Here is a 25,479-nt window from a genome sequence, read left to right on the forward strand (position 1 = left end):
CTGCTGAGAGAAAGTGGTAAGAACGGTTGGGCGACACTAGACTGACGTTCTTAAAAAGTACATTTTATTGTAAATGGACGGAAGTTCTGTCTGGGTGTGTTGATAACGATGTTTGATAACAAAGACTTTTTTTTGGCTTACCCAGAAACATCCAATTTCCCCAGAAAAAATCAGAAGCAGCCTCCATTGTTTTACAGCGAGGAGATCCAAGTGTCCGATCTGGGACAATTACAGCGTACGGCTCTGGATGCGTAACGACTCCGACAGGGGTCTGTCCGCAACGGCTGCGTATCTACGCAGTCCGTCAACACCCACCGGATCCGTCTGTGTCGGAGCTGTTGCGGACAGCAGAGTCCCGAGGACGCACGAGATCTCGCGAATTCACGCCTAATCAATTGATATAACTGGAAGATAATCAACATCTCCTCGTTAATGACTGGAGACAAATCCAGCGACTCCGTCTTAACGCGCTAACGAGGTCGGCCTGGCTCGTTAACAAGCCCGCCGACCTCGTTAGCGAACCCGAGGTATTTTATTTTTAAAATATACCGGTGTTTTATTTTTTGTCTGTGCAAGACTTCCTGTCCCGAACGATCTGCTTTGTGCTGAATTTATGCGTAGTGCTCCGTCGTCCGACAAAAATAGAAGCTCTGCGCAAGTGTTGCGAGGGCTGTCGGATGTCAGCCGTTACGCATCCAGTGGAATCCAGGCGAATTCACCGTGGTCCTTTAGCGGATTCTGGTAAACCAAAGGCTAACATATAGTATGCGTTTAAAATGATATACAGTTTGAAAGATAAGAAGTTAGACTCTAGTTTCACACCACTTAATTAATAGGAAATATAACATGATCATTTATATTAGTAGTTAATGTGAAATATTGATAGAATGTTAGCCAAAAGCCAGCCGATGTGTGATTCTATGACGCTACATTACAAAACCCAGAATGCAGTCATTGGCAAATCAGTTGCACCTACACTGTAAAAAATGTCTGTAGATTTTACGGTGAAAAACTGCTTAACCATGACAGTGATTGAAAATGATAAATGCGTTAATTCAGTTTCAGTAACAATGAAACACTGTAAATGTATATATCAGCCAAAACAGTATTTTAAACATTTTTTAAAAAATACATTACTCCACTGTAAAATACACTGTCACTGTGTTTGTAGCAAAAATATACTGTAATATATATATATATATATATATATATATCTACACATTTTTTGTAAAAATACTTTTTCTCACTGTTAAATGTACTTAACACCATATCTCTAACAAAAATATACTGTAATATTTGATGGTAAAACCTTTAATTTATGCAGCATTAATAAAGTATTTTCTTGTCATTTATATGGCAGAACAGCGTTTCTTTTAATGGAAAACTTTTTATATTTAACGGTAAAATATGGAATAAAATGGCAATCTTAAATGTGAAATCAACAGTGCTAATATAATTTTTCCGTAATATTACAAAAAGTTGCAGCGTATTTATTACGGTACAACCACAGCTGCCGGGTTTTTACCGTAAAAACAAAAGGAATTTTTTACAGTGTACAGTCAACTGAAAGTACAAAGATGCTCACTTGACCTTTTATTTTAGGGGGGATTCATCAATAACTGATATGGTAATTTTTTTGAGCTGGAATGAAAACAGACCTTTTTTATGAGGATTATGAGGATTGTGCACCGGTTTTTTGCCACTCTGCAAAGGTACCCATATTAGACTAGTATTTGGTATGTTTCCTTGTGCTTTATGCATACAGGCCTTTACTGGTAATCTGCTGACTTAGACTTAGTGATGGAAGGGGAGAAACTTTGAAGAAGCATCTGAAATTCCAGGACAAAAGCTTCCAAAAACAAACTTTTCACCCAGAAAATTCTTCCACACAAACACAGATGTGCATAAACACTTGAAGTGGAGAGAAAAAAAAAGGAAAACAGTTTCTCACACACACACACACACACACACACACACACACACACACACACACACACACACACACACACACACACACACACACACACACACACACACACACACACACACACACACACACACACACACACACACACACACACACACACACACACACACACACACACACACACACACACACACACACACACACACACACAGAGCGGTGAGACAGCACATTTTTGACAGTCTCCTGCAGGATACAAAGCCCTTGCCAGCTAGACTGTAGGTTTCCATGGCAACAGTTTCGAGGACAGGGTAGACATGGAGAAAATGGCCTTTTTGTCCACGGCAAGAGGAGTGTTTGGCCAGACACATATGGCAAGGCAAATGTTTTCATATTCGCTCAAAAGAGCATGAAAAGAAAGATGAGGAAAAGGCTTCTTGTGCCTCGAAACTGAAAAAACACTCTGAGGAAACAGAAAATTCCTTCACTGCACATGGGGAAGGAACTCAGTTTAACTAGCCCTGAAACTGAGAGTGGCAGCAGAGCAGTTGGGTTGAGCCGAGCTTCTGCTGCTAATCTTTGCTCTTAGCTTAAAGAATGTTTGGGGGGATACCAAGGCACAAACAGGAAACACATGAGGAAGGAAGAGGAGTCTTGATTATGATTTACTGATTTCACAAGATGAGTTTAAATCTCATGGTGTGCTCTATGATTAAGCTTATGCCCTTTAGCCTCCCAAACCACACATTAAAAACCCTTAGTTGGACTTATCAATTAAGCCCAACCACACATGATCTAGCGACAGACATTTAAGATGCTTAGTATCAGTGAACACAAGTGAACCCTTGTTGTCTTTCAAAGGACAATCTGTGGCTTTCTGTGCCTCGTTTTAATGTCTCCCCAGGGTGCAACAGAGCCGAAAACATTCCTGCAGCCTGCAGATTTGAGAGGGGGGGAGAAGAGGAAGACAGGGAGCAGAGGTTTCTGGGCCTGTTTGCACTCTGTGAGATTTAAGAAGTGAGTGTTAGCAGGTGGCTCAGCCCAGAGTGAGTCAGCCGTACAAGTGAAGGTGTTTTACGAGACTGTTGTCATTTAATCAAATAAAAATGTTTATGTGCTTCCTGGAGAGCTACAGACAGAGAGTGTAACATGTTTGCTGCACTAACACAGTATCACTGCACTTGTAGCTTTTTTAACCCTTCAACTACCTGCTCAACCATACGGTAGAGCACATTTTGAGTAACCATATCTCAATTAAAGGAGTGCTTAACTGAAATCCACCTGATTGAGCATCTCTACCACTTGGCTGAGGTATGTTTTTATAAAAAAATCTGCTAGATGTCACTGTGTCTTTAAAAAGTATGTCTCTTAGTCCCGCCTCCAACCAGGAAATCAGAAACAAGAAAATCACTCCAGACATTTGGCCTGTTTTTGGTGGAATTTTGAAAGGTGGGTAAATTTTTTGACATATCCTACCGCCAGACGCCTTACCGACCAGAATAATGTTAAATGATTCCACAAAAAAACTGTAATGAATGTATAATAATTTTTTAAAAACTGTCTCAATCAAACGGTTGATTTGGCGATTTACGGTTAGCTTAGCGGTATTAAACTAATGTCATTATAATGAACTATGTGCTATGAAATCATAACTTTTGATCATTCATTGCTGTAAATATGAAACATTTGATGCTATTCCATCATGAATATGCTGAAATAATAAATTAAGTTTGTAGTTTTTGTCACTTTCTGAGATGATTTCCAAGTAAATATGGTAATTATATATATATATATATATATATATATATATATATATATATATATATATATATATATGAAATCATGACTATCACAACTAATTCCATTTTTAACTAATAAATACTAACAAATGCTGGTGTACTAATATTTTCACCATTGTAAGAGAATGTGGTTCGTATTATTTTTTTAAATTTGTTTTACAATTACTAGATGGATACAAAAAGGGGTTAAAGGGTTAACGCTGATTAAAACCAGACTAATCTTTGACAGTACAAGCCTGTGTCCTGTCTGTGACCCTGTGTGCAAATGAGACATTTTGGGATATTTGTTTGGTACACGCCCTATGCTTTGGGTGTGGCACGTAGTTATTAGGAACAGTAAAACAATTGCGGGAACATTGGTTAAGCCAGTGATTCCCAACAGGGGGGCCCAACCCCCCAAGGGCAGCAAAGATCCATGGTGGGTCTCGAAGCCCTCTTGATTTTAAGGGATGTAATAAATCTAATGCGTTAAATATAGACGAGTCAGCATTAGTGGGACAAAAACAACTAAATAAGGGCTACATTAAATGTTTCATTTATTTGAATAGAAAAATCACTATAGGAAAGTTTAAAAATGAAGGCTATATCGTGAGAATAAGGACATGTGTAACATCCCTCCTGCAGTAAACACAGGTAACCTCACCTAGCGGTAACCTCAACTAGCAGTAACCTCTCCTAGAAAAATGCTGAATATCTCCAAAAGAAAAAGAGAGGGTAGCATGAAAGTTACACTGAGTTTGGGGGGTCGCCAAAGTTTACAATGGTAAAAATGTGGGTCCCTCAAGAAAAAGGACCACTGGGAACCACTGGGTTAAGCGACAAGACACAGAAGAACAGTTAAACATGTCATAAAGAAGAGATCAGATTTACTCCATGCTGTACAGATCAGCCTCTGACAGTATTATAGGGTGGACAGCTCGCCAATGTGAAATGTTTGGTTGGAGTTTTGGCCACTGAGGGGCATAAGGGTGAAACTAACAAGAGACACTGTGACTCAAGCTGCATTACATAGTTTTATCACCATGAAACCCAGCAGTTACTGGTATTATTTGTATCTGTATTTTAACAGTAGTCTCACATGCCACAATTTGGGACCCAGTTGTCTGAAATCAACAATCCCATCTCAAATAATGCAAAGAGAAGAGGAAAGTGTTTCCATGTGTGTTCTGATGAAGAATTCTACTCTGACAATATTTGTAAAGTTTTTGCATTCCTTACTCCTTGTGCATAAATAAAGGATTTTTCCCCCCGCACATTAAGTTTAAATTTAAGCTTCCCCGTTTAATGTTTCAGCTGCTTCTGTTGATGTTGTGGTCAGGGACTTGGATATGAGGAGAAAGCGACCTGAAGAGTCCGCCTGAGAAAATACAGCTGAGAGAGATTTGAACCACATGCTCTCAGTCTCCATTTTATTTGTTTTTATCCACATTTGTTTCTCATTTTCAGCTGGGTATGGATGCGGAACGGGAAGGTTTCTGCCCTTCTCAGCCCACTGTGAGGAAGAGTTGAGGACAGGAATAGGTTACGTTGGGTTAAATCTAGGTTTACAGTTGATAAAGACAAGCTCTGTATAAAGTCCTACTTGGAGTCTACCCTATAATTTGACACAGCACAAAATGTTCACAAGACTGCTCTATAGTATAAACTATAGTACAGAGAAGCCAAAACCACCGACCTTCATGTGATGCAACATCCGCAAATAGTTACAGCAAGTTAGGTCAGCTTATCATGTAATAGTGTTCAACAAAAGCCAAACATGTTCAACTTCTCCCTTCACTAAGTCAGTCTCTGTAAAGTTGCTCCGTTGTATGCAAGTTACGTGGGAATTGTTGGCCATTTGGCTAAATAAATGTAAACAGGGTGATTCACATGAACGTGGTACAGCTTATTTAAAAAATCCAAGAGCATTGAATACATATTTTCTTTGACCCTTTATAACATACACAATCTAAAGTCACTGTTTAATATGAATTTATAATCTATTTGAAATGTTTTAAATGTATTTTTCTGACCTTTTTAGAGACACTGAACAAAAGTCATTACCATAACACATTTTTAAATAGAAATTTAAAAAAACAATGAAAGCAAGGCAAGCACTTAAATATGCTCAAGGGTATCACCAAAATGTATTTTATTAAAATATACATATATTTTAATTCAAACAATTCTATCATTACCGTAACATTTAACCATTTTTTCTCATCAATTTTCATTCAGATTTTGTTCTTTATACATTGTTAAAAACCATTATGTTTGAATATATTCTGTTAAATTATAAATTTTTAAACAAATCTATATTTATTTTTATGACGTTTATTAAATATTTATTGTATACATATACCTATAAGTGTGGGGAAACCATGAAATTTTTGTCTGGACGCATTTCGGTAATGAATTTGTGAATCGAAAATATGTTAAAAAGAAAAGAAAATGGACTTCCAGTTCGAAGATGTAGAGGAGGGACGTGTGGAGTATACCTCCGTGTATTTTCGGAAATTTTGTTAAATACGCTATCCTTTCAAGCTTATTTTTTTCTGCGTAACGATTTGTTTTAATTAACGTCGCGCCAGACCTTCATAAGAATGAGTAAACAAACTCGGAAAAGTCAAGCTCAACAACAAACTCTACCCTTCTCTGGTAGGGAAGCTAGCAACGTGGCGTCTGGGCCTTCTTCTCCCCTCACTTTGGAAACGCTAATTATTGAACTGGAGAAATCGAGGAAAAGCGCCACTGCAGAGCTCACTGCCTCTCTGAACCCGGCTCTCGCCCCGATTAATTCGGCTCTTGAATCCATTACCTCCACCGTGGCTAAACACACTTCTACAATTTCTGAGATGGAAACGGCCCTTTCGACCCTTTCAGATAACATCACTAGCTTGGAGCGAGATGTCGTGGAGCTACGCTCCAAGTTAACCTTGATGACAGAGGAGCACGGTACTCTCCAGGCTACTGTGGAGGACTTGGTGTCGTGCTCAAAAAGTGATTGGGCTTCCTGAAGACATTGAAGGCAACAACCCGAGACAATTCATGGCAGATCTATTCAAGGAAGTGGCAGCAGAGGCTCTATTAAACTCAACACCTGAACTAGATCGGGCCCATCGTAGTCTCAGACCCAAACCCCGTCAAGGATCTCGCCCTGTGATAGTGCGCTTTCACCGCTACATTGATAAAGAGAGAGTTTTGCTGTGGGCAAAGGAACACCGCAACATGACTTTTCGGGGCCATAACATCAAGTTTTACGAGGACTTCAGTGCTGCAGTGGCAAAGAGGAGAGCAGCTTTTAACCAGGTAAAATCATTGCTGTTTAAGAAACGGATATGATTCGGGATGATCTTCCCTGCCCGGCTGCCTTCACCTTCAACGGTGTGACCCACATTTTTGACTCTCCGGAGCAAGCGAATTCTGATATTATTGCTTTTGCCTCGCTCATAGCCCGCAGATGTATTCTATTGCATTGGAAAAGCCCAAACGCTCCCCCTGCCTCTTCATGGATGAGTGATTTGATGTCTTTTCTGTCTTTAGAAAAAATGTAATATTCCTTGAGAGGTTCAGCAGCCAATTTTTATAAAAGATGGCAGCCTGTCATCACATATGTGAGTACCCTCACCTCTCTGGACCCCAACTGAGTCGATTTGATGCATCCAATTTTCATTTATTTTATTAAGGTATTTTTTAAATCTTTTTTTTTATTTTATTTTTAATGAGCATACTTGGCATCCTGTGTTTATTTATGTATTGGTATTATTAGTATAATTGTTAATGTTTCTGTTTCTCTGCTTTTTTGCCTTCCTATATATTATTATAATACTATGTTTTTTGTTTTGTTTTGTATTTATTTTTCTTTTCGTTTTGTGGGTTTTTTGTGGTGCTTAATTTCCAATAAAAAATATATAAAGAAAAAAAAATAGCGAAAATATATTTTTTTTTAGCACAAAACAATGAATTGTGCCTCATTATGGCAATATTGTTCATTCATATAAAAGTGAAATATATTTAGTTTAATGTCCTTATAATCTTCACAGACATAACTTAGACTGGCTTCATGAGAATCACCCAACAGGGCTCAACTTTAAAAATGAAAAGCTGATGCTTGGTTGTCATCCTGTTCACTTTTTTTTTTTTTTTTAAATCACTCCATTTTTGGGGGGGGGATTAAGATACTATGCAGTTAAATGTCTGCTCAAATATTCAAATGTTAATAAATAAAATAAAATAAAAGAATAAAAGCTTCACTACTAAGTATTAGTATGTTTTACAGGTTGCTACATTGAACTAGTGAACTTGATGGGTCACTTATTATATATTATTATTATTATTTAATATTATTAATTACTTTATTAATCCCACAATGGGGAAATTCAACCTCTGCATTTAACCCATCCCTATTGAGGTGTCGATTCTGTTCAGGCTTTGTGATATATATTTCAGTCAAGCTCAAAGACGCTGGGATACTTCACCTCTTTTTGCTTTTTGTTCCGTTGAATCAGGTTAGTCAGTTAGACCAATTTGCATTTTTTTTGTGATGTTGACTGACGTTAGTTGAACTTTTCACCCACAAAGAACTTTGCTGCACTGAGTTTTTTTTTTAATGGCCTCTATTAAAAAGTTGTTGCCACTGATGGCAGCTAAAGCCCAAGAAGTGTTGCTGCTGATATATGAAAATTATGATAAATTCCCCAAAACTCTTGCTTGACCTCTCCTTCATCCAGTCATGGATAATAAACTAGAAAACATTCATTTAAAGTCATATAAATAAAGAGAATTTAAAACCTTTTCCAATATCAAGATCGAAACCCAGTATACAAATATGGATGCTCTGGTCTCTTGTCCATCAATCAGCGAGGTTTAAGGCTAATTGACAGCCTTTTAATCCCACAGTAACATAAGACTGTGGAGAGAGGGATTGTGAAGTTGCTCTGAAGGGGGTCCTGGACTCTTGGCATTGTGTGTGAATGGACAGTATGCCCCCTCCCCCACTCGCAGCATTGAAAAGGTACATGATCTACCTATGGCTGTCGGAGCTGTCCTGACCCGTGTGCTCTCCCGCAGACCGGCTCGGTTTCTGCGGTCCTGTGTCCCGGTGTCACATGACAACAACGAGGACACCGAGCACTACCCCTTAACTACTGGGACAACTGGACAACTTCTGCAGACTAATTTCAGATTTTGTGATATTCAACTCAGTGGATTGAGTCAACGCTGAGAAAGGCACTTTTTAAAAAATGTTTTTTTTTTTTTACCAAAACTGAAGTTATGTTACAATGCAACAACAGCACCACTGTGTTGTTATTGATATCAGAACTAAAAATACAGTTTTTACGCAAGGTGGACAAGTGATCCATCCTTCCACAGAGTATGTGCAAGTGTGTGTGTGTGAGAGACAGAGAGAGAGAGAGAGAGCGAGAGCGAGACCACAGGTGCAATCTGAGAGCCTTTACTTGGTGGGGTAACACTGACTTGCAACTCCTTTGTGTCTGAAAGTAAACTTGTTCTCACAAATTGTCTCAACACTTCCTCTGTAGAGCGTGCACAGAGCCAAAGGATAGATTTCCCTGCCTGTAATCTGAAACAGTTCAGAGAAATGTCAAAATTTAAATGATTTTGCATTTACAGCGGGCTAATATTGAGTCATTTTAGCTCACAAAGGAGCTAATATAATATAGGTCTCAATGGAAAAATAGAAAAAAAGATATAACAATGCTGCCAATACACATGTTCCTTCTTCTTTTTCTCTCTTTCTCCTAATATAAAACAGGTTCCTCATGGACAGTTGTGTTTCTAATCTGTCTGGAATGGAGGTGGAGAAAAAGAGAAAGTGAAAAAAGAGAAAGGTGAGGGAACAGTAGGGTGGTGCTGGAGATGGAGATGAAGGTGAGAGCCAGCAAGGGAAAAATGTGGAGTAAAGACAGTCAACATTTCACAGTGAAATGTTAACAGCTAAGAATAGGATCTGTGTGTGTGTGTGTGTGTGTGTGTATGTGTGTGTGTGTGTGTGTGTGTGTGTGTGTGTGTGTGTGTGTGTGTGTGTGTTGTCAAGAACCAGCCGAGTCTGGAAAGTATTTGATGAAAACACACTGCTGGAAAACAAATTAGACTGACTAAGTGAATGAAAATAAGGAAGGAAGTGTGTGTGTGTGTGTGTGTGTGTGTGTGTGTGTGTGTGTGTCTGTAAAAAAATATGTGTTCATGCATGACGGTGAGTGTCTGTGTACTCTATGTTTGTGTACACTTATGCATGTGTTTGTGTGTGAAAGATTGCGAGATATGTCAGAACAAAAAACAACAACAGAGGAATACAAAAATCTCAAAAGTAGAGAAAGTAAGACAAAATAGATCAAATAAATATGGCAAAAGTTACACACAAAAAAATGAAGCTTTGTGACAAAATGAGATATAGTCATAAGGTGTGTGTTCAGACAAGTGACTGGAAGGCCAAGAGAGCATCTCTCCACCTCATAAACTCCCCTCTAACACACCCACACACTCATTTACACTTAATCTGCTCTGCTGAAGAGCGTTGTGAGTAAGTGCTGATATGCAGCGTTAAAGATTAGCCTGTCTCAGATCGAGTCCCTCTGGTCTGCGGCCATTCTTTAGGAAAGCTCCTGCAGGGTGTTGCTGACACAAGAATATGAGCAGGGCAGGGCGAGGGAAATAACTTAGACTGATTTACTGTGGCCCCGCACCATCCAACACATTATTACTAGGTTAAGGGGGTCAGACTATGGCTACGTTCCCTATGGTGTCTGTGTGTGTGTGTGTGTGTGTGTGGGGGGGGGGGGGGGGGGGGGGTTAGGGGGGGGTCAATCCCTAAACAAGGAGAAAACCTTGATAGGGCCACATGAGCCAAACAGCAGGTAATGATGGTGCACAAGGACAGAGGCCAAGCAGTAATTGTCTACGACTGTCACTGTTTATTACCATGTGACCTATAATTGCAGCCTTGTGGTTGTATGTCACTCAAGTTAGTCAAGTTACCGTTTATGTCTGTCCAGACTCACATGTGGTATTGACAGAAGACAATGTTTCAAATATAGATTTTGCTGCAAAAACGCTACAAAAATTGTAACATCTATACTGCCCTACAAAGCCAAAGCTGCAGTAACTAGGCAAAAGGTAAAACTGAGAAAAAAAATCATGACGATTTATTTGACGTTTGACGCCAAAAATGTAGTTACTGCACTCTGGTTTTGCATTAATATTAGAACCTTTTACAGCAAAACCAGAGTGCAGTAACAGCAATGTTGTTGTCTTCTTTCAGCTTTTATATTTTGTTTTCAGTATTTAAAAAGTGTTTAACAACTCTATTCAAAAATTTGCATATGTTAGACTTAATATTATAAGGAACTTTTATATTTTAGTCTTAATATCATTTTATCTCACTTTTTTACCTATTCACTATCTAGATAATAATTTCCCTATCAAATAAACTTATAATTTCTATTATTTTTATGTTTAAATTAGTATATATATCCAAGCAGAGATACAGCAAAATTGAAATCTAAAACTTTCAAGATAAAACAGACATCAAGGAGTTCATTTTTATTTATAACTCAATTTTGACCAAAAATGTAGTTACTGCAGTTATGCTTTGTAGGGCAGTACACAATCACCACTGTTTCAAGGTGGGCACCAAAGATTAAAGTCAGCAGTCAGGTATCTGACTAAATGTGAAATGTCTCCCCTCCGGTTCCTGAGTTGTGCGATGAATAATGACCACAACAATGTTTTTGTATTATGATGTCACACTGAAGGTGCCGCTTCGTACCCCCAGTGTGACAAGGGGTCTATGAGCAGTGCTTTAATAGCTACAGGACTGGATGGCTGCTTGCCTATGCTGGCTCCCCCCTCCCGGTGGCAAGTCATAAGTCTGTTCATGTTGTGAAGTGTATTGAGTATGTGCTTATGTTGCAGAAGTTTTTCTTTTTGTTTTTCCCTCCCCTCTCCTCACATTATGCTGTATTTCTTTCTTTCATCCCTGTCTTCCTGTCCTGTCCACCCCTTTGTCATATTGTATGTATGTTAAGTATATGTTTGGACGGGTTGATGGCTAATTTCTTTGTCCTAGTACTTGTTACTCGTACTTGATTCTGATCTTCGACCTTTGGAAAATGTCATCACTTCATTATTCTTGTCGTATTAGACATTTATGTGAAATTTTGAATTCTTGAGTTGCGGCCAAACTGGGATTTTGTGACCTCAACATTTCACCTGCAAAATCTAATCAGGTTATCTTTCATTCCAAATTAACATTTGTACCAAATTGTTAGTAATTAATCATTAATCAAATTAGTTCATCCTTTGAGTTCAAGTTGACGTTTATGCCAAATTTTAAGAAAGATCCCATTCACTGGAACAGTGGAATAAAAGAATCAACTACTTTGGGTATACAATGAATACACAATAGTGCCAAATCATTTTTTGTAGTGGTGCTGCTGTAAGCAAATTGTTGTAATTGTAATCTTTGGTCACACTAAACAAAAAAAGTCTATAAGACATTTGCTGTTAATTTTAAATTCAGTTTGTCAACATATGAGCACATTTCACTCTGCAACCCGACTGCAGGACCTTTTGTTCTCAGCCACACAGCTGTTCAGTGAGGCTCCTGATCCCCTTTTGTGTGTTCAGATTGGCTTTTCAACAGCAGATGTTTTCCCGTCTCAAAGGCAAAGCACCTGCTGTGACATTCCTGCTCCAGGTGTGGCTAAGAGGGAAATATGGACCTTTCAAACCACAGCAGCAGTTTTCTACTTCAGTGTTATTCAGTGTTGATATTTATTCTGGTACAGGCAGTTGTCACTTCACTTGAAGGTTGTGCTTGTGAGGCGTTATATTATTTAGCATTGCTACCAATGTCTTGTGCCTGACTGGCTGAGCTGTTCAGCTACAGGCTGCTTATTGTTACTGTAGCTGGAATCATTCTTCATTTATTTAGTCGATGCGAGATATTTGGATTTGTCAAATGTGGAAGATGTGTAGATTGCTCATAAAATGGGAAACGCCATATCAATAATTAAAAGATGAACTAAATATTTAATGCACCAACTTGTTAGGCAAGTGATACATGCTTTGGTTTTGTCTCATTTAGACTACTGCTCTATAGTCTGCTCCACTACTTCATTGAGTAATATAAGGAAGCTGCAGTTGGTCCAGAATAAAGTAGCAAGAGGAGCTCTTTATGTGGATGGAAAACTAATGTTATTAAAATGCACAAATCATGAGGTTGGTTAGATGTAAAAACTAGATTTTTGTCATTACTGATGGTGTTTATTAAGGATGTCATAATAATAAAATCACCTCTTATTATTTATAGAAATGTGTCTTTCAGTTCAGAGGCACATAAATATTCAACAAGGCATGCAGTTGGAGGTTGTTTTACTTTACCAAGATCCAAAACTATGATTCAATGTACAGTTATATATATATATATATATATATATATATATGGCAATGCAACAGTGGAACTTACTCAATTAAATCTATATAGCTTTAAAAAAACATCTTAAAAATCATTATCTAAATATCAACTTTAATCAAACTTTAATTGATGCAGCTGTCTTTTTGTGTTGTTTTGTTTTGTATTTGTATTTCAACCATGTTTAATGTGAAATGTAATTATGTATTGTCTGTGTGTTCTTTTTGTTTCATGTTATGTATTCATATAATGTATGTCATGTCTGTTATCATTCTGTGTATTTCTACATTGTATTTGTCACAGTGAAATATGATGATAGACCCCAGGAAGAACAGCTGCTGTTTTGCAAAAGCTAATGGGGATCTAAATAAAAACAAACAAACAAAGCTCAAAAGCAAAAGTATAGGAAGTAAGAACTAAACTGATGTACTGCTCATACAACCCTGATTCCAAAAAAATGGGGCACTGTCTAAATGTACTGTACTTATCATTTTGACATCAATTCAATTTGAAAATGTACAAAGTGCATGTATATTTAATGTTAAACTGATAAACTTTTGTTTTTTCTAAATATACACTCTGAAATCTTATTTCAGATGTATTCTGTTTTTATTTAGGTTTTACACAGTGTCCCCACTTCTATGGAATCGGGGTTGTAGTAATACCTATGACACCTTACATTTTTAAAACTTTCTACATATCTCATTAAAGCACAGTCTTACCTGGCAGGCAGCGGAGCCCGAACACATCTCGACTCCTTGCATTGACCCCGCTCTGACTCAGCATCCTCTCCTGGAGGAGAAACAGAGCACACATTAGCTCTTTATTTTGTATCACTGTAACAGAGAGCACAGGCTCACTGCTTAAAGGAATAGTTTGACATTTTTGGAAACTTGTTTATCTGCTTTTTTGCTGTGACTTAGATGAGATTTTCAGTCTTTATCTGAAGGTTTTGCTAACTGGCTGCAGCCTTAAATATAACTGATCTAAATACTGGTAAGGAACCTAATAGGCATATTAACCAAAGTGTCATGTAGGGCTGGGCAATATATCGATATATTTTTAAATGTGATATGGAATTAGACCATATCGCATATATCAATATAGTTCAAATTTGCGCAAATTTAAATAAAAATAACTTACAAGATTAAAATTCAGAAATGAAATGAATATACTATTTGATATTTATAATAAGGACTGGTGTTGATTAAAAAAAATAAACTATGAAACGAGAAAATAATATTAATGTAGTATATTTCTAAAGCTTGATTTGTGAGTGTGTTTAAGTGAAAACAGAATCAAATTTATTTTTGTTTAAGATATTTTTTATTTAAATGTGAACTTTATGGAGCTTTGATTAAAAAAAAAGGCACTCATGTTGTTATACAGTATTTATGCTCACTTAAACGGTTTCAATAAAACTATTTGTGACATGTCATATTTGACTTTGACTAAACATTTGCTCTCAATCTGTGATGAGAAAAAATCGGGATATATATCATATATTGATATTCAGCCTAAATATATCAGGATATGACTTTTGGTCCATATCGCCCAGCCCTAGTGTCACGTGACCTTTAAATGAAAGCACCATAACTGAATATTTTTGTACTTTAATCATTTGTTCATTCCACCTCACAGGTACCTTAATACTGAAGGATTGTGAAAGCTGTGTTTATTCGATATATTTTCAAACCCTGCCCACAGAAGTCAAGAAAAATGCAGAAAACATGGGCACAGCCTCATGTAATCTTTGGTCTTGTTGATTAAATTAAAGATATGGCTTGGTCTGTTTCTCTCATCAAAGTCTGGCTCGTCTCAATGGACTCATTTTCATGGACAAAGAAACAAAGCCAACCACACAATGCTCCATGATTCTTAGTTTCCATTTAGCTGTTTGTTCCTGCTTTCTCTAGAACTGTTATGAAGTCTCTTGTACTTGAGTCTGTTCTGCAAGCAAGGATCCAACCCCACAGAGCCACAGAGGTTTCTATAATGAGACTGCGAGCTTACTGGCACATATGCTTCCACTTAACGTCGCTACTAACCCCTCTTGTGAAGGCCATTTACATTTATCGCTTCAAATCCCATAATACACAGAGGCCTGCTACGTGAGAGCATGCAGTGATTATACAGGTGGTGAACGAGCTAAAGTTGTACAGATTTAGAAGTAAGTTCACATCCAGGAAAACTATACATTGTAGAGCCTCAAACATCCCTCTCAGCAATTCTGCCCGCAATGAAACTATTAATCATTGTTTCATTTATAGAAGCAGCTTCATCACAAAGCACTGGTATTTCTTGGAGTCAGCAAGGATGTGTGAACAATAACAATGAATCCACTCAGTAGCTGATGTTATGCTAACAATCCTGCAGTGTGGTGGATTCTGTGTTAGCAGCCTGCTCAGGAAAACCTGACACTCATAAAAAAACATTTAACAAAGAGAACCTTTGCTCCTTGAAAAGGTAGTAAAATCACACTTATTCATGGCTGGTTGCGTTCTTTGTATGTGAGAGAGTCTGGCTGTTTCCTTAATAAAAACTCACAGATTCTGCAGGTTCCTGCTACTGATGGGTAGGGCTGGGCAATACGGACCAAAAGTCATATCCCGATATATTCAGGCTGAATATCGATATACGATATATATCCCGATATTTTTATCGCAAAGTGAGAGCAAATATTCAGTTAAGTCAAAGCCAAATATGACATGTCACAAGTAGTTTTATTGAAATTGTTGATTTAAGTGAAAATTAATACTGTACAGAAGTCCCTGTTTTTAACCAAAGCTCCATAAAGTGCCCAATTAAATTAAACATATCTTAAATAGAAATAACTTATTAAAAAATAGGCCAATCTTTTTCTGAAATAAATATATTTATATGAGTAAATAATAATGAGCATTACAAAAGAACTAAATATGACAAATCCTGGTAAGGGCAGCATTTATATATAAAGAAAAAAAATTGAACTATATCAATATATCCAATATGGTCAAAATCCATATCACATTTAAAAATATATCAATATATTTTTTATATCGATATATCGCCCAGCACTACTGATGGCGTCTTAATGTTATCTTAAAAGTTCCGATTTTTTTATATATTTGTATGAAGCAAATATTTTACTTCCTAACCACTTTTTCCAAATTTTTTTCAAGAATAACAAAAAAACACTATAATACTACAATACAAACTGTGAGAAAAGAAAGAAAAGACCTTACCAATTTGCTAATTAATTTAATTAGGGCTTAGTGAGCCATGATAACACAAACAATCCACATAATATGAGCACTGATTATTGTCATATGGGCAAGTTTGCTATGTTGCAACATTTTGCTGTAAAATGATTCCATACTGCCAACTCCAACATCTGAAACAACACTTTATTTATCAGCCAATAGCATAAAGTTCTCCCTGTTATATATATTTAAAATATGGTTGTACTTCAAAACATTTTACCGGCCAAATTAAAAAGCTGAAATCCGTGTTAGCAGAAACCGCTGGAGAAAAACAAGACTTTCTGATTATACGGCAGGACACTAAAACTTTACAAGGCTGAGTTTCTGCTTGCCAGAGCATTGTTCTTCTTTTTTTTCCATCTGCGTTTTAAAAAGCCTTATGCTTTCCCTCAGTCTCTCCATCAACACCCACAGCAAACCCACAGCTGAATTCCTGGTCCCCTTTAAAGAACATCAGAGGCAGATCTTGTTTTGTTATTTCTTTCATAAGCCTAGTGTCTCAGATTCGTCCTCTGAAGGCTGTCAAGACTGACAAACTTGGGCCTCAGGCACTTGTAAGGCAAGTGAAGTCAGTAAAAAACAGTGCAACACACAAGGTGAAGTAGCACTGGCACTGTGCAGACTGAGCTGTGTACAGAACGTGATAACAGAGATATGAGCGGAGCGCTGGGTAAAACTAACACAAATCTGATTTGTGGATGCAATAAATGTGACAGAAAGATCTACAACAGATGCATTTATATGTGAAAGCCATTTCTCCTTCACTTGCAAGTTTTGCACAAAAGTGGTTAAACAGGCAACAGAGATAAGGGAAATAGGAATGAGATAATGTCTAGGCACAGACTTGTTGTGGCGAAAGTAAAGCTGCTTTCATCATTTGAATCACGTATATCTCAAAACCACATTTTCAGGCTTGAGTTTATGCTGACATTTCACTTTTGCTTTAACTGTGTGGCTTCCGCGTCCCCCACTCTATCACTCTCAGTGCTTCTTTCTCCCCTGTGCTGCCTCTCTGCCCCACTTTTGCCCTTCTCTGCTCCCTCCCTTCATCCTCAGGGACAGTGGCCAAGGCTTATTGCAGTTTCCATTGCTCATGGCTTCCCCTTGCTACTGCGGCCAGATTTCTGCAGTGAGTGTGCTTGTTCCTGGGACTGGAACATACTTGTCTTTCCTTAAATAACAAGCCAAACTCACAAGCAAAGAGAACAAATGGGAATTCTGGAGGGACACTGGAGAAGCAGCATCTCAATCTCTAAAGTTAAATTTGTTTATGACTCTTAAAAGCTTATTTTACATGGGAGAACTGCCTCGGCCACCTCTCTAACAACAAGATGAGCTACTTTTGAACAGTCCACACTATTTGATTTTCTATTCCAAACGAGCCCAATTACTGCATTATGGATCATTTTTGCACTGCAGTCCAAAAATACACTGTGGACCTTTCGCATCCGTTGTGTAGACAAACAATTCTCTTTGAAAGCTTCTCCTGCTGAGATATGCTCAGCTCGGGGCTTGTAAAATACACATTAGCTTTTACCCACTACTCCCTGTACAGAAACGGGTCACAGCCCGTACATTTGTATTGTGCCTTTCATTTCCTCACATGAATAGTGGGACCGCCATATGGCAGTGTGAACCAGCTTGGAAGGGAAAAGAGGACATGAGGTAGTTTTGCTAAATGAGGCTCACTTTGAAATGTTTCCTCTTATTCCATTCAGAATTAAATGAGATTTGTTTTGTTTGCAGAAAAAAAAATGGACCGACAACTAATGAAAACATTATTTTTGGATCATTATGTCTGTCCTTTCATTCATTGTTTTTTGTATAGATCCCAGTGTTTCCCTTAGGTTTACAGTCTTGGGGGGGAGGGACATATTTTCCGACGCACATGCACCCCAGGGAAAAAAAAAAGAAAGTACATTTTAACTTAAATGCATCAATCTTGTGCACTTTTAGCTAAACACAAACAGCAAACACCTCACCCAACAGTTTCACAGTCGGGAGATACCGTGACATAGAATCTTTATGCTCCCTGGAGAATTTGTTTTTTCAATAAAAAGCCCAAATTTGGTGGCTTCTCACACATTCTAATGCCACTATTCCATCATGTACACTGTTCTTAATCATTAGAGATTTTAATGAATTATTGTAAAGGAGAATATGGGTTCTTGTATATTTTATTTCAGGCATCTTATTTTGACAGTCTTCTTGTAAATTCGGTGAGCTCTTGTCCAATGATTCTGTCGCCTCTCGTCGGACACAGTCGGGTGAAAAAAAGCAGTGAAACACACCGCCACGACGGTTACACGAGATGCAATAAGTCTCCCTAACAACGAATGGCGCTAGTCTTTTTACTGTAATCCAAAACATGAAAACAGAAAATGACGTAATGGAGAAACCATAGAAGAAGATAGAAGTAACCATGGAGATTAAAAAAGAGGAGCAACCACAGCATTAAGCTTGTTATTAGTTTTGAGAAGACGTTTTGGACAATTTGGAAAACAAAGCTTCGCTGCAAATGGTCGCTCCGGCTGAGCTGATGGTCACGTTGTCTGCTCTCGGACTCGTTGAAGATAGCAATTAATTAATAGTATCCGCCCCTCCCACACACAACACTGATTCGCTAGAGCACCGCTAATCAGATCCACCCATAGCTAGCTCACAGCCAATCAGAGGACCCGACGAGTCTACTGTCCCGACTGCCGACGATCCCCGACTGAGCATTATGACTCGAACCCGACGAGGCCCGACAGCTTCCGCGTTTCCCCGACGCAGAAGCAGCACGTGTTTGCGCCCAATACAGAGAGCAGACGAGAATTGTCCACGTCAAACATGTTGACAGAAATGACATGCCGTCGTGTAAATAACATAAATAACATAAGGCTATTTATTTTGCTTAATAAAATGACAAGATAGATAGACCTGTTCTATAGGAGAGGTAAACTTAAATGACTTCTGTTGTGATTTGGCGCTCTATAGAAATTAAAATTAACTTGATCGTCAAAGGGGGGCGGGGGTTGCCGTTGGGGGGGCGGGGCGCCCCCCTTATATAATGGTAGGGGAAACACTGGATCATCCAGACCTGCTTTGCTACAGTATGATAGAAACAGTAATATATACCAATATATTAATGGACTGAAGAAAAAGGACCAAAAACTACCTTGAATATAATCAGAGGAATAAAGTTCTCAGTCAGGCAAAAGCTGCATTTTGCCACCAATATGAGAAAGCACAGACATTACGAAAAAAAGGACAAACAGATTCCGACATATAGGGTGAAATATAAATCAATGTTTCATGAAATGGGAATTCAGATGGTTAATATTTAATGAGAGGATTACTGCATCACACTGTAGTGAATATCCAGCTTTTAACCCATTTCCCTGCAAATGCCTGTTGCAATTAGCACAGCTCTCCCTGTTGTAACGTTTGATCCTGAAACCCTCCATGAAAGCCTGGAAACAAGAGAATATTTACAGCTGTGTCTGCATTCTCAACCAATCCTAATTATCACACCATCAGTCTTGATTTTATGCACAACAAACAGATAATTACTGGCTCTGTTAATGGTATCCCTGCAGAATGATTTGCAATTAATTGTCTGAAAAACATATTTTTCTGTTCATTACCTCCTCGTATCGCTAAATTGTTCAATGATGACAAAGACTTCCACATATGTTTATGCACTTGATGATGCACTGTAAGGTCTGTACAGGACAGTTCAAAGGTCATCTGGAGCCAAATAAAACAGAAGTTTTACAAGAGGAAAAATTTACATGAGCGGCTTTATGAGGCTGCACACAGGCAGAGTGCTGCTAAATGCTAACATGCTCACAATGACAATGCTAATAACTGATGTTTAAAAAGGTGGAACATTGATTTTGTTCACCATCAAATTACAATTAACATAGTACAGCCACATTTATAAGGCTACATGTTTTTTCAATTTCTCAGGCACCTATTTGAAGATCAAACTCTGTGCATGATTTTCCCAAAATGAAAGGACTGAATTGTGAAAAATGTTGATCAGGACATCCCTGGTTATGACACATGATATCTGAACAGTTTCACAACACAATCTATCCAATAGCTGTCGAGACATTTCACACAAAACACAAAAATCAACCTCATGGTGAAGCTAGATGAAACCGGATATCATCAAAGTCAATAGTATTCATCCTCTAAGGACAACAAATAGCAGCACAGTTGCAAGAAAAAAAACTGTTGCCATAGTATGTTTCTACAAACCCCTGATATGTTGATATGGAATGTTTTCACCATCCTCAAGCTTTAGCACTGGGCTGCTAACGTGGTTTAACAATCACCACATTCTGCAGTATGAGGAAGTCAGGTGGTTGGAAAGAGACACCAGACTTTTTAACATGTGAATTAACCACTTTTACATGAATTAATTCCTATGATCTAGTAGGTCTGGGCAATATGGACCAAAAGTCATATCCCGATATATTCAGGCTGAATATCGATATACGATATATATCACAATATTTTTATCACAAAGTGAGAGCAAATGTTCAGTCAAAGTCAAAGTCAAATATGACATGTCACATGTAGTTTTATTGAAACCGTTTATTTAAGTGAACATAAATACTGTATAACAACAGGAGTACGTTTTTTAAAAATCAAAGCTCCATAAAGTGCACATTTAAATAAAAAGATATCTAGGAGAAAAAATAGCCTATGAAATAAAATCTTTTTCCCAAATAAATATATTTATATGAGAGAAGAATAACGAACATTACAAAAGAACTAAATATGACAAACCCTAGTAAGGGCAGCATTTATATATAAAGAAAGACATTTTTTAACTATATTGATATATGCAATATGGTCTAATTCCATATCACATTCAGCCCTACGATCTAGTCACGATCTATGTAGCCTAAGTCATTGTTTCCAATAGAGTTTTAAAAATACAAAACATCTTTAGCAAAAATGCGTCCAGAGGTTACATATTACAAATGGAGGTAGATTTTATAAACACAAAACTTGATTTTTCTCCCTAAAATTTCCTTAAACTTAAATTACATTAGCCACGTTTTCAAAACCGCTCCGCCACCCCCATCCCCTAAAAATATTTATTAATAAGATATGACATATCCGTGGTTTGCAGAAGTGTAAAATGCCAACATTGATAGTGATGGACTGACTGACCCTTCTTCAGGAACTGGATGGCTGCCTGGTGGCCAGTCAAACTCTGACTGAAAGATCACATGTGTGACGCCCACTACATGCAGTGTGTCCATCAGCATCAGTGTTTCCTCCTCCTGCTCTCTGGAGCACACTTGCATCTCTAAACCTCTTACATCCTCACTAACAGCAAATCATTGCATGTCACTGTCAGCTAAATAGCTTAAGTGAAAATCTAATGCCCAATGTTGGATTCTCAGTGGCTCATAATGGTCTCCTGTATGAAATGTTTTTGACAGTCACCTTGAGGCAGTCCACAGCTCAGGTCCCACGAGTCAGATTATCACAGCCATTACATACACTCAAAACAGACAAACGGCCTTGCCTCTCAGCCCTTTCACAGCTGAACAGTGTGCCTGGTTAATTATCACCCAATGCCGGATCAATACACCCTCTAACTCGACCATAAATCTGCTCTTCCATTAAGAAGAGCCCATTGTTGTGCTCTGTTTAAGCAGCAAAGGCTCAGCAGCTCAGGGGCTGGCAGTGACTGTGACGTCCAGGTCTTATGGGAGCGGGTGTGGGTGACTGTAGCGCTCTGGCCCACTCCTATCAGGCTTGGATCTTCAGCCACACTGAATAGAGCTCAGATGATCCTTCCTCTGGTATTTTTTGCTTCTGTGGAGCTTTGTGCTGTGTGCCTTTCATGCTGACTGCTTCAAAGCTGGCTGGGAGATGCAGATAGAGTGAACTCCAGGGGATAGGCGCAGCCAAAATAAGCCTGAATAAGCCTGCTGTCCTGTCAAGATGCATGAGCATCCATATGGAGCACCATGCACTACTGTTCTCTTCTTATTCATTCATTTCTCAAGAAGAAATGCCAAATTCCTGATTCAAGCTTCATAACTGTGAGGATTTGCTGCCTTTCTTTGTCTTATGTGACCATAAAACGGATCTAACTGGATTTTGGACTGTTGGTAGATTGACTATTTCTCTATTCATTAATCAATTAGTAATCTATTCTCATTATTTACACCATCCACAATGGCTTGGGTTTTAAACTGTGATAAAAGTAGAAAAGATTCACCAGTACAAGCAATCTGCAAAGCCATCTGGTCCAAATTCAGCCCAGGATTGGATTCAGTTTTTTATAGCAGTCTTAACACATGCTCATGGAAGTGAAACCCACAAGAGTGTGTGGGTGGCCTGTGCATATTATCTAGCTAGCCTACTACCCAAAATTACCATATCTTAGGCTCAGCCACATTCTCATACTTGGGACACATGGGATTCCATCGGTGGGGGGCTGTGATGAATTCTGCACGTCTCATTCGGAGGTAATCAAATTAAAAAAACTCCTCTACCTCCCAGCTGCTGTCTCCATGGCGACAGCCAGATGTTGTGCAGCACATCACCCCCCACTCCACATGCAAGGCTCGCCCGGGGCAGAGTAAAGAGGCATCTGTTACCGTTTCCCCCTGCGGCTGCTGAAAATAACCAGGGAGAGACAAAAAGCCAGGCAGCACAAAGACGGAGCCAAGAGACTGTTCCCGAAGGAGCAAGCTACTCTGAACACATTCATCCTGTGTGCACACATGGCTTTGTGTTGTCTATCACACTAATGAGTCCTTCTAACCTTTATCCTCTGAGGTGCTTCGAAAACTGGGCCAGTATCTTACTGATCATTTGAAATGCAAGGATATCATCTTAAAGCAGCACCATGTGACCTCTCACAGATGTGGTGAATAAAGCAGCTGAAACAGGCTTTAACTGCATAGGAGATGATGATCGTCTGCACCATATATCTCCATGTACATTTAAATCCCATATGAAGTGAGGGTCCCCCCGCCACGAGGAGTGATTAACATTCACCACCACTTCACTCACCTTTAATAAGGCATGCAGCCAAAAACAGAGACATTATGTACCCTTACAGTAATTATACATCTCCCTGTTGTCCAGACAGAAGGGAACAGCAGACCTTTGCAAAAAAAAAAGCAACAGTTAACATTCACACACTGAACAAGGCTCTCAAAAGGGATCTGAGGAGGGACCTTAGGGTTTGTTTTTTAATCCAGCCAGGCTATAAACCACCTGAATGTACATTTATAGCTCTGCACTATGAATGATGGCCGGTGTTTCCTTCATCATCACATTGCTTCCTTCCTGGCCTCTCTGGTGTTTAATCACATGAGGAGTGTTGAGTGTTAAAGCAAAATTTACCGACCAAAAATCATAATAAAAACTGAAAATGTCTGTAAATGATCCACACTTCTCATACTGTAGCTTTTAGTATACAGTAGTGTTCAAAATAATAGCAGTCCAATGTGACTAACTAGATTAATCCAGGTTTTTAGTATATTTTTATTGCTACATGGCAAACAAGGTACCAGTAGGTGCAGTAGATTCTCAGAAAACCAACAAGACCCAGCATTCATGATATGCAGCTCTTAAGGCTGTGCAATTGGGCAATTAGTTGAAAAGGGTGTGGGTAAGTACCAAAACAGAGGAGATGAAAAAAGATAGGGGTTAAAATACTGTCAAAAAACATACACAAACAAACATTATCATTACTAAAAGCCTATAAAGTAACATCTGCTGTGTGTCTGAAAAGTAACATTTAAAACGACTTAAGACTGGCTTTTTTTAACCTTCTGAAACCCCTCAGAAAGACTGTTTTCTTTAAGATCATCCGAATCAGTAACCAAAACTGAGCATAAAATTGTGTCAATATCACATTAGTCTACATGTCTCACTCAAAATATCACCAAAGATAAAACGTATGGAACAACTAGATCCTGTTAAAAACATTAAATTCTGCACTCCTCAGCGACACTGTAAAGCCATGATTGATTTTGCTGAGACAAATTGTTAATTGGCAAATATTCACAAAAAGTCCGACAGAACTGCAGGCTGTTTTCACAGAGCAGAGAGGGGAGGACAGGAGAGGCTGTAAAAAATGCAAATAGCTTAATATTTTAAGCATCTGGAAAGCAAACTTTTTTTTGGAGTACCTCCAATATCTGTGACACTTATGGGCACTTTGAAATGGGTTGTAGGCTACATGCAGTCCATTTCATTCCAATTTTTAAAAAATAATTTATCAAAGAAATTCAGCTTTTTTTAAATTATGTATGTCATTATTATAATTCTGCACAAAGGCCATTTTTGAGTTGTTTCCACTTCTAGCCAGGATTGTGCTGACTCCAGGGTAGGGCTGGGTGATATATAGACATAATGAATATATCAATATATTTTTAAATGTGATATGGAATTAGATCATATCACATATGTCGATACAGTTCAATTTTTATTTATTTCTTTATATGCTGCCCTTAATAGGGTTTGTCATATTTAGTTTTTTTAAATGTTTGTTAATCTTTTCTCATATAATATATTTATTTCAGAAAAAGATTGGCCTATTTTATTTCATAGGCTATTTTTATTTAAATATTTTTTTATTTAAATGTGCACTTTATGGAGCTTTGATTTTTTTTTTTTAAAAGGTTCTCCTTTTGTTATACAGTATTCATGTTCACTTAAATAAACAGTTTCAAGAAAACTACTTGTGACATGTCATATTTGACTTTGAACATTTGCTCTCACTTTGTGATAAAAATATCAGGATATATATTGTATATATCGATATTCATCCTAAATATATCTGGATATGACTTTTTGTCCATATCGCCCAGCCCTAGTATGTTACTGTTTCTATCATACTGTAGCAAAGCAGGTCTGGATCTATAGAAAAAACAATGAATGAAAGGAAAGACATAATGATCCAAAAATAATGTTTTCATTAGTTGTCGGTCCATTTTATTTCTGCAAACAAAACAAATCTCATTTCATTCTGAATGGAATAAGAGGAAACACTTCAAAGTGAGCCTCATTTAGCAAAACTACCTCATGTCCTCTTTTCCCTTCCAAGCTACTTCACACAGATAAAAG

At 38.0% G+C, this 25,479-nt stretch overlaps 1 protein-coding gene across 1 annotated transcript in view; it reads right to left on the minus strand.

The window, feature by feature from the left end:
* mtmr11 (myotubularin related protein 11) overlaps positions 1–25,479 on the minus strand; it is a 63,036-nt gene that overhangs the window by 36,688 nt on the left and 869 nt on the right. Inside the window, exon 2 of the mRNA XM_059338812.1 lies at positions 13,861–13,930. Within this exon, the coding sequence (XP_059194795.1) occupies positions 13,861–13,930 (70 nt within the window). The remainder of the gene's footprint in view (positions 1–13,860; positions 13,931–25,479) is intronic.

The sequence above is a fragment of the Centropristis striata genome, chromosome 8 (assembly GCF_030273125.1).
Source record: "Centropristis striata isolate RG_2023a ecotype Rhode Island chromosome 8, C.striata_1.0, whole genome shotgun sequence".
NCBI classification, from domain to species: Eukaryota; Metazoa; Chordata; class Actinopteri; order Perciformes; family Serranidae; genus Centropristis; species Centropristis striata.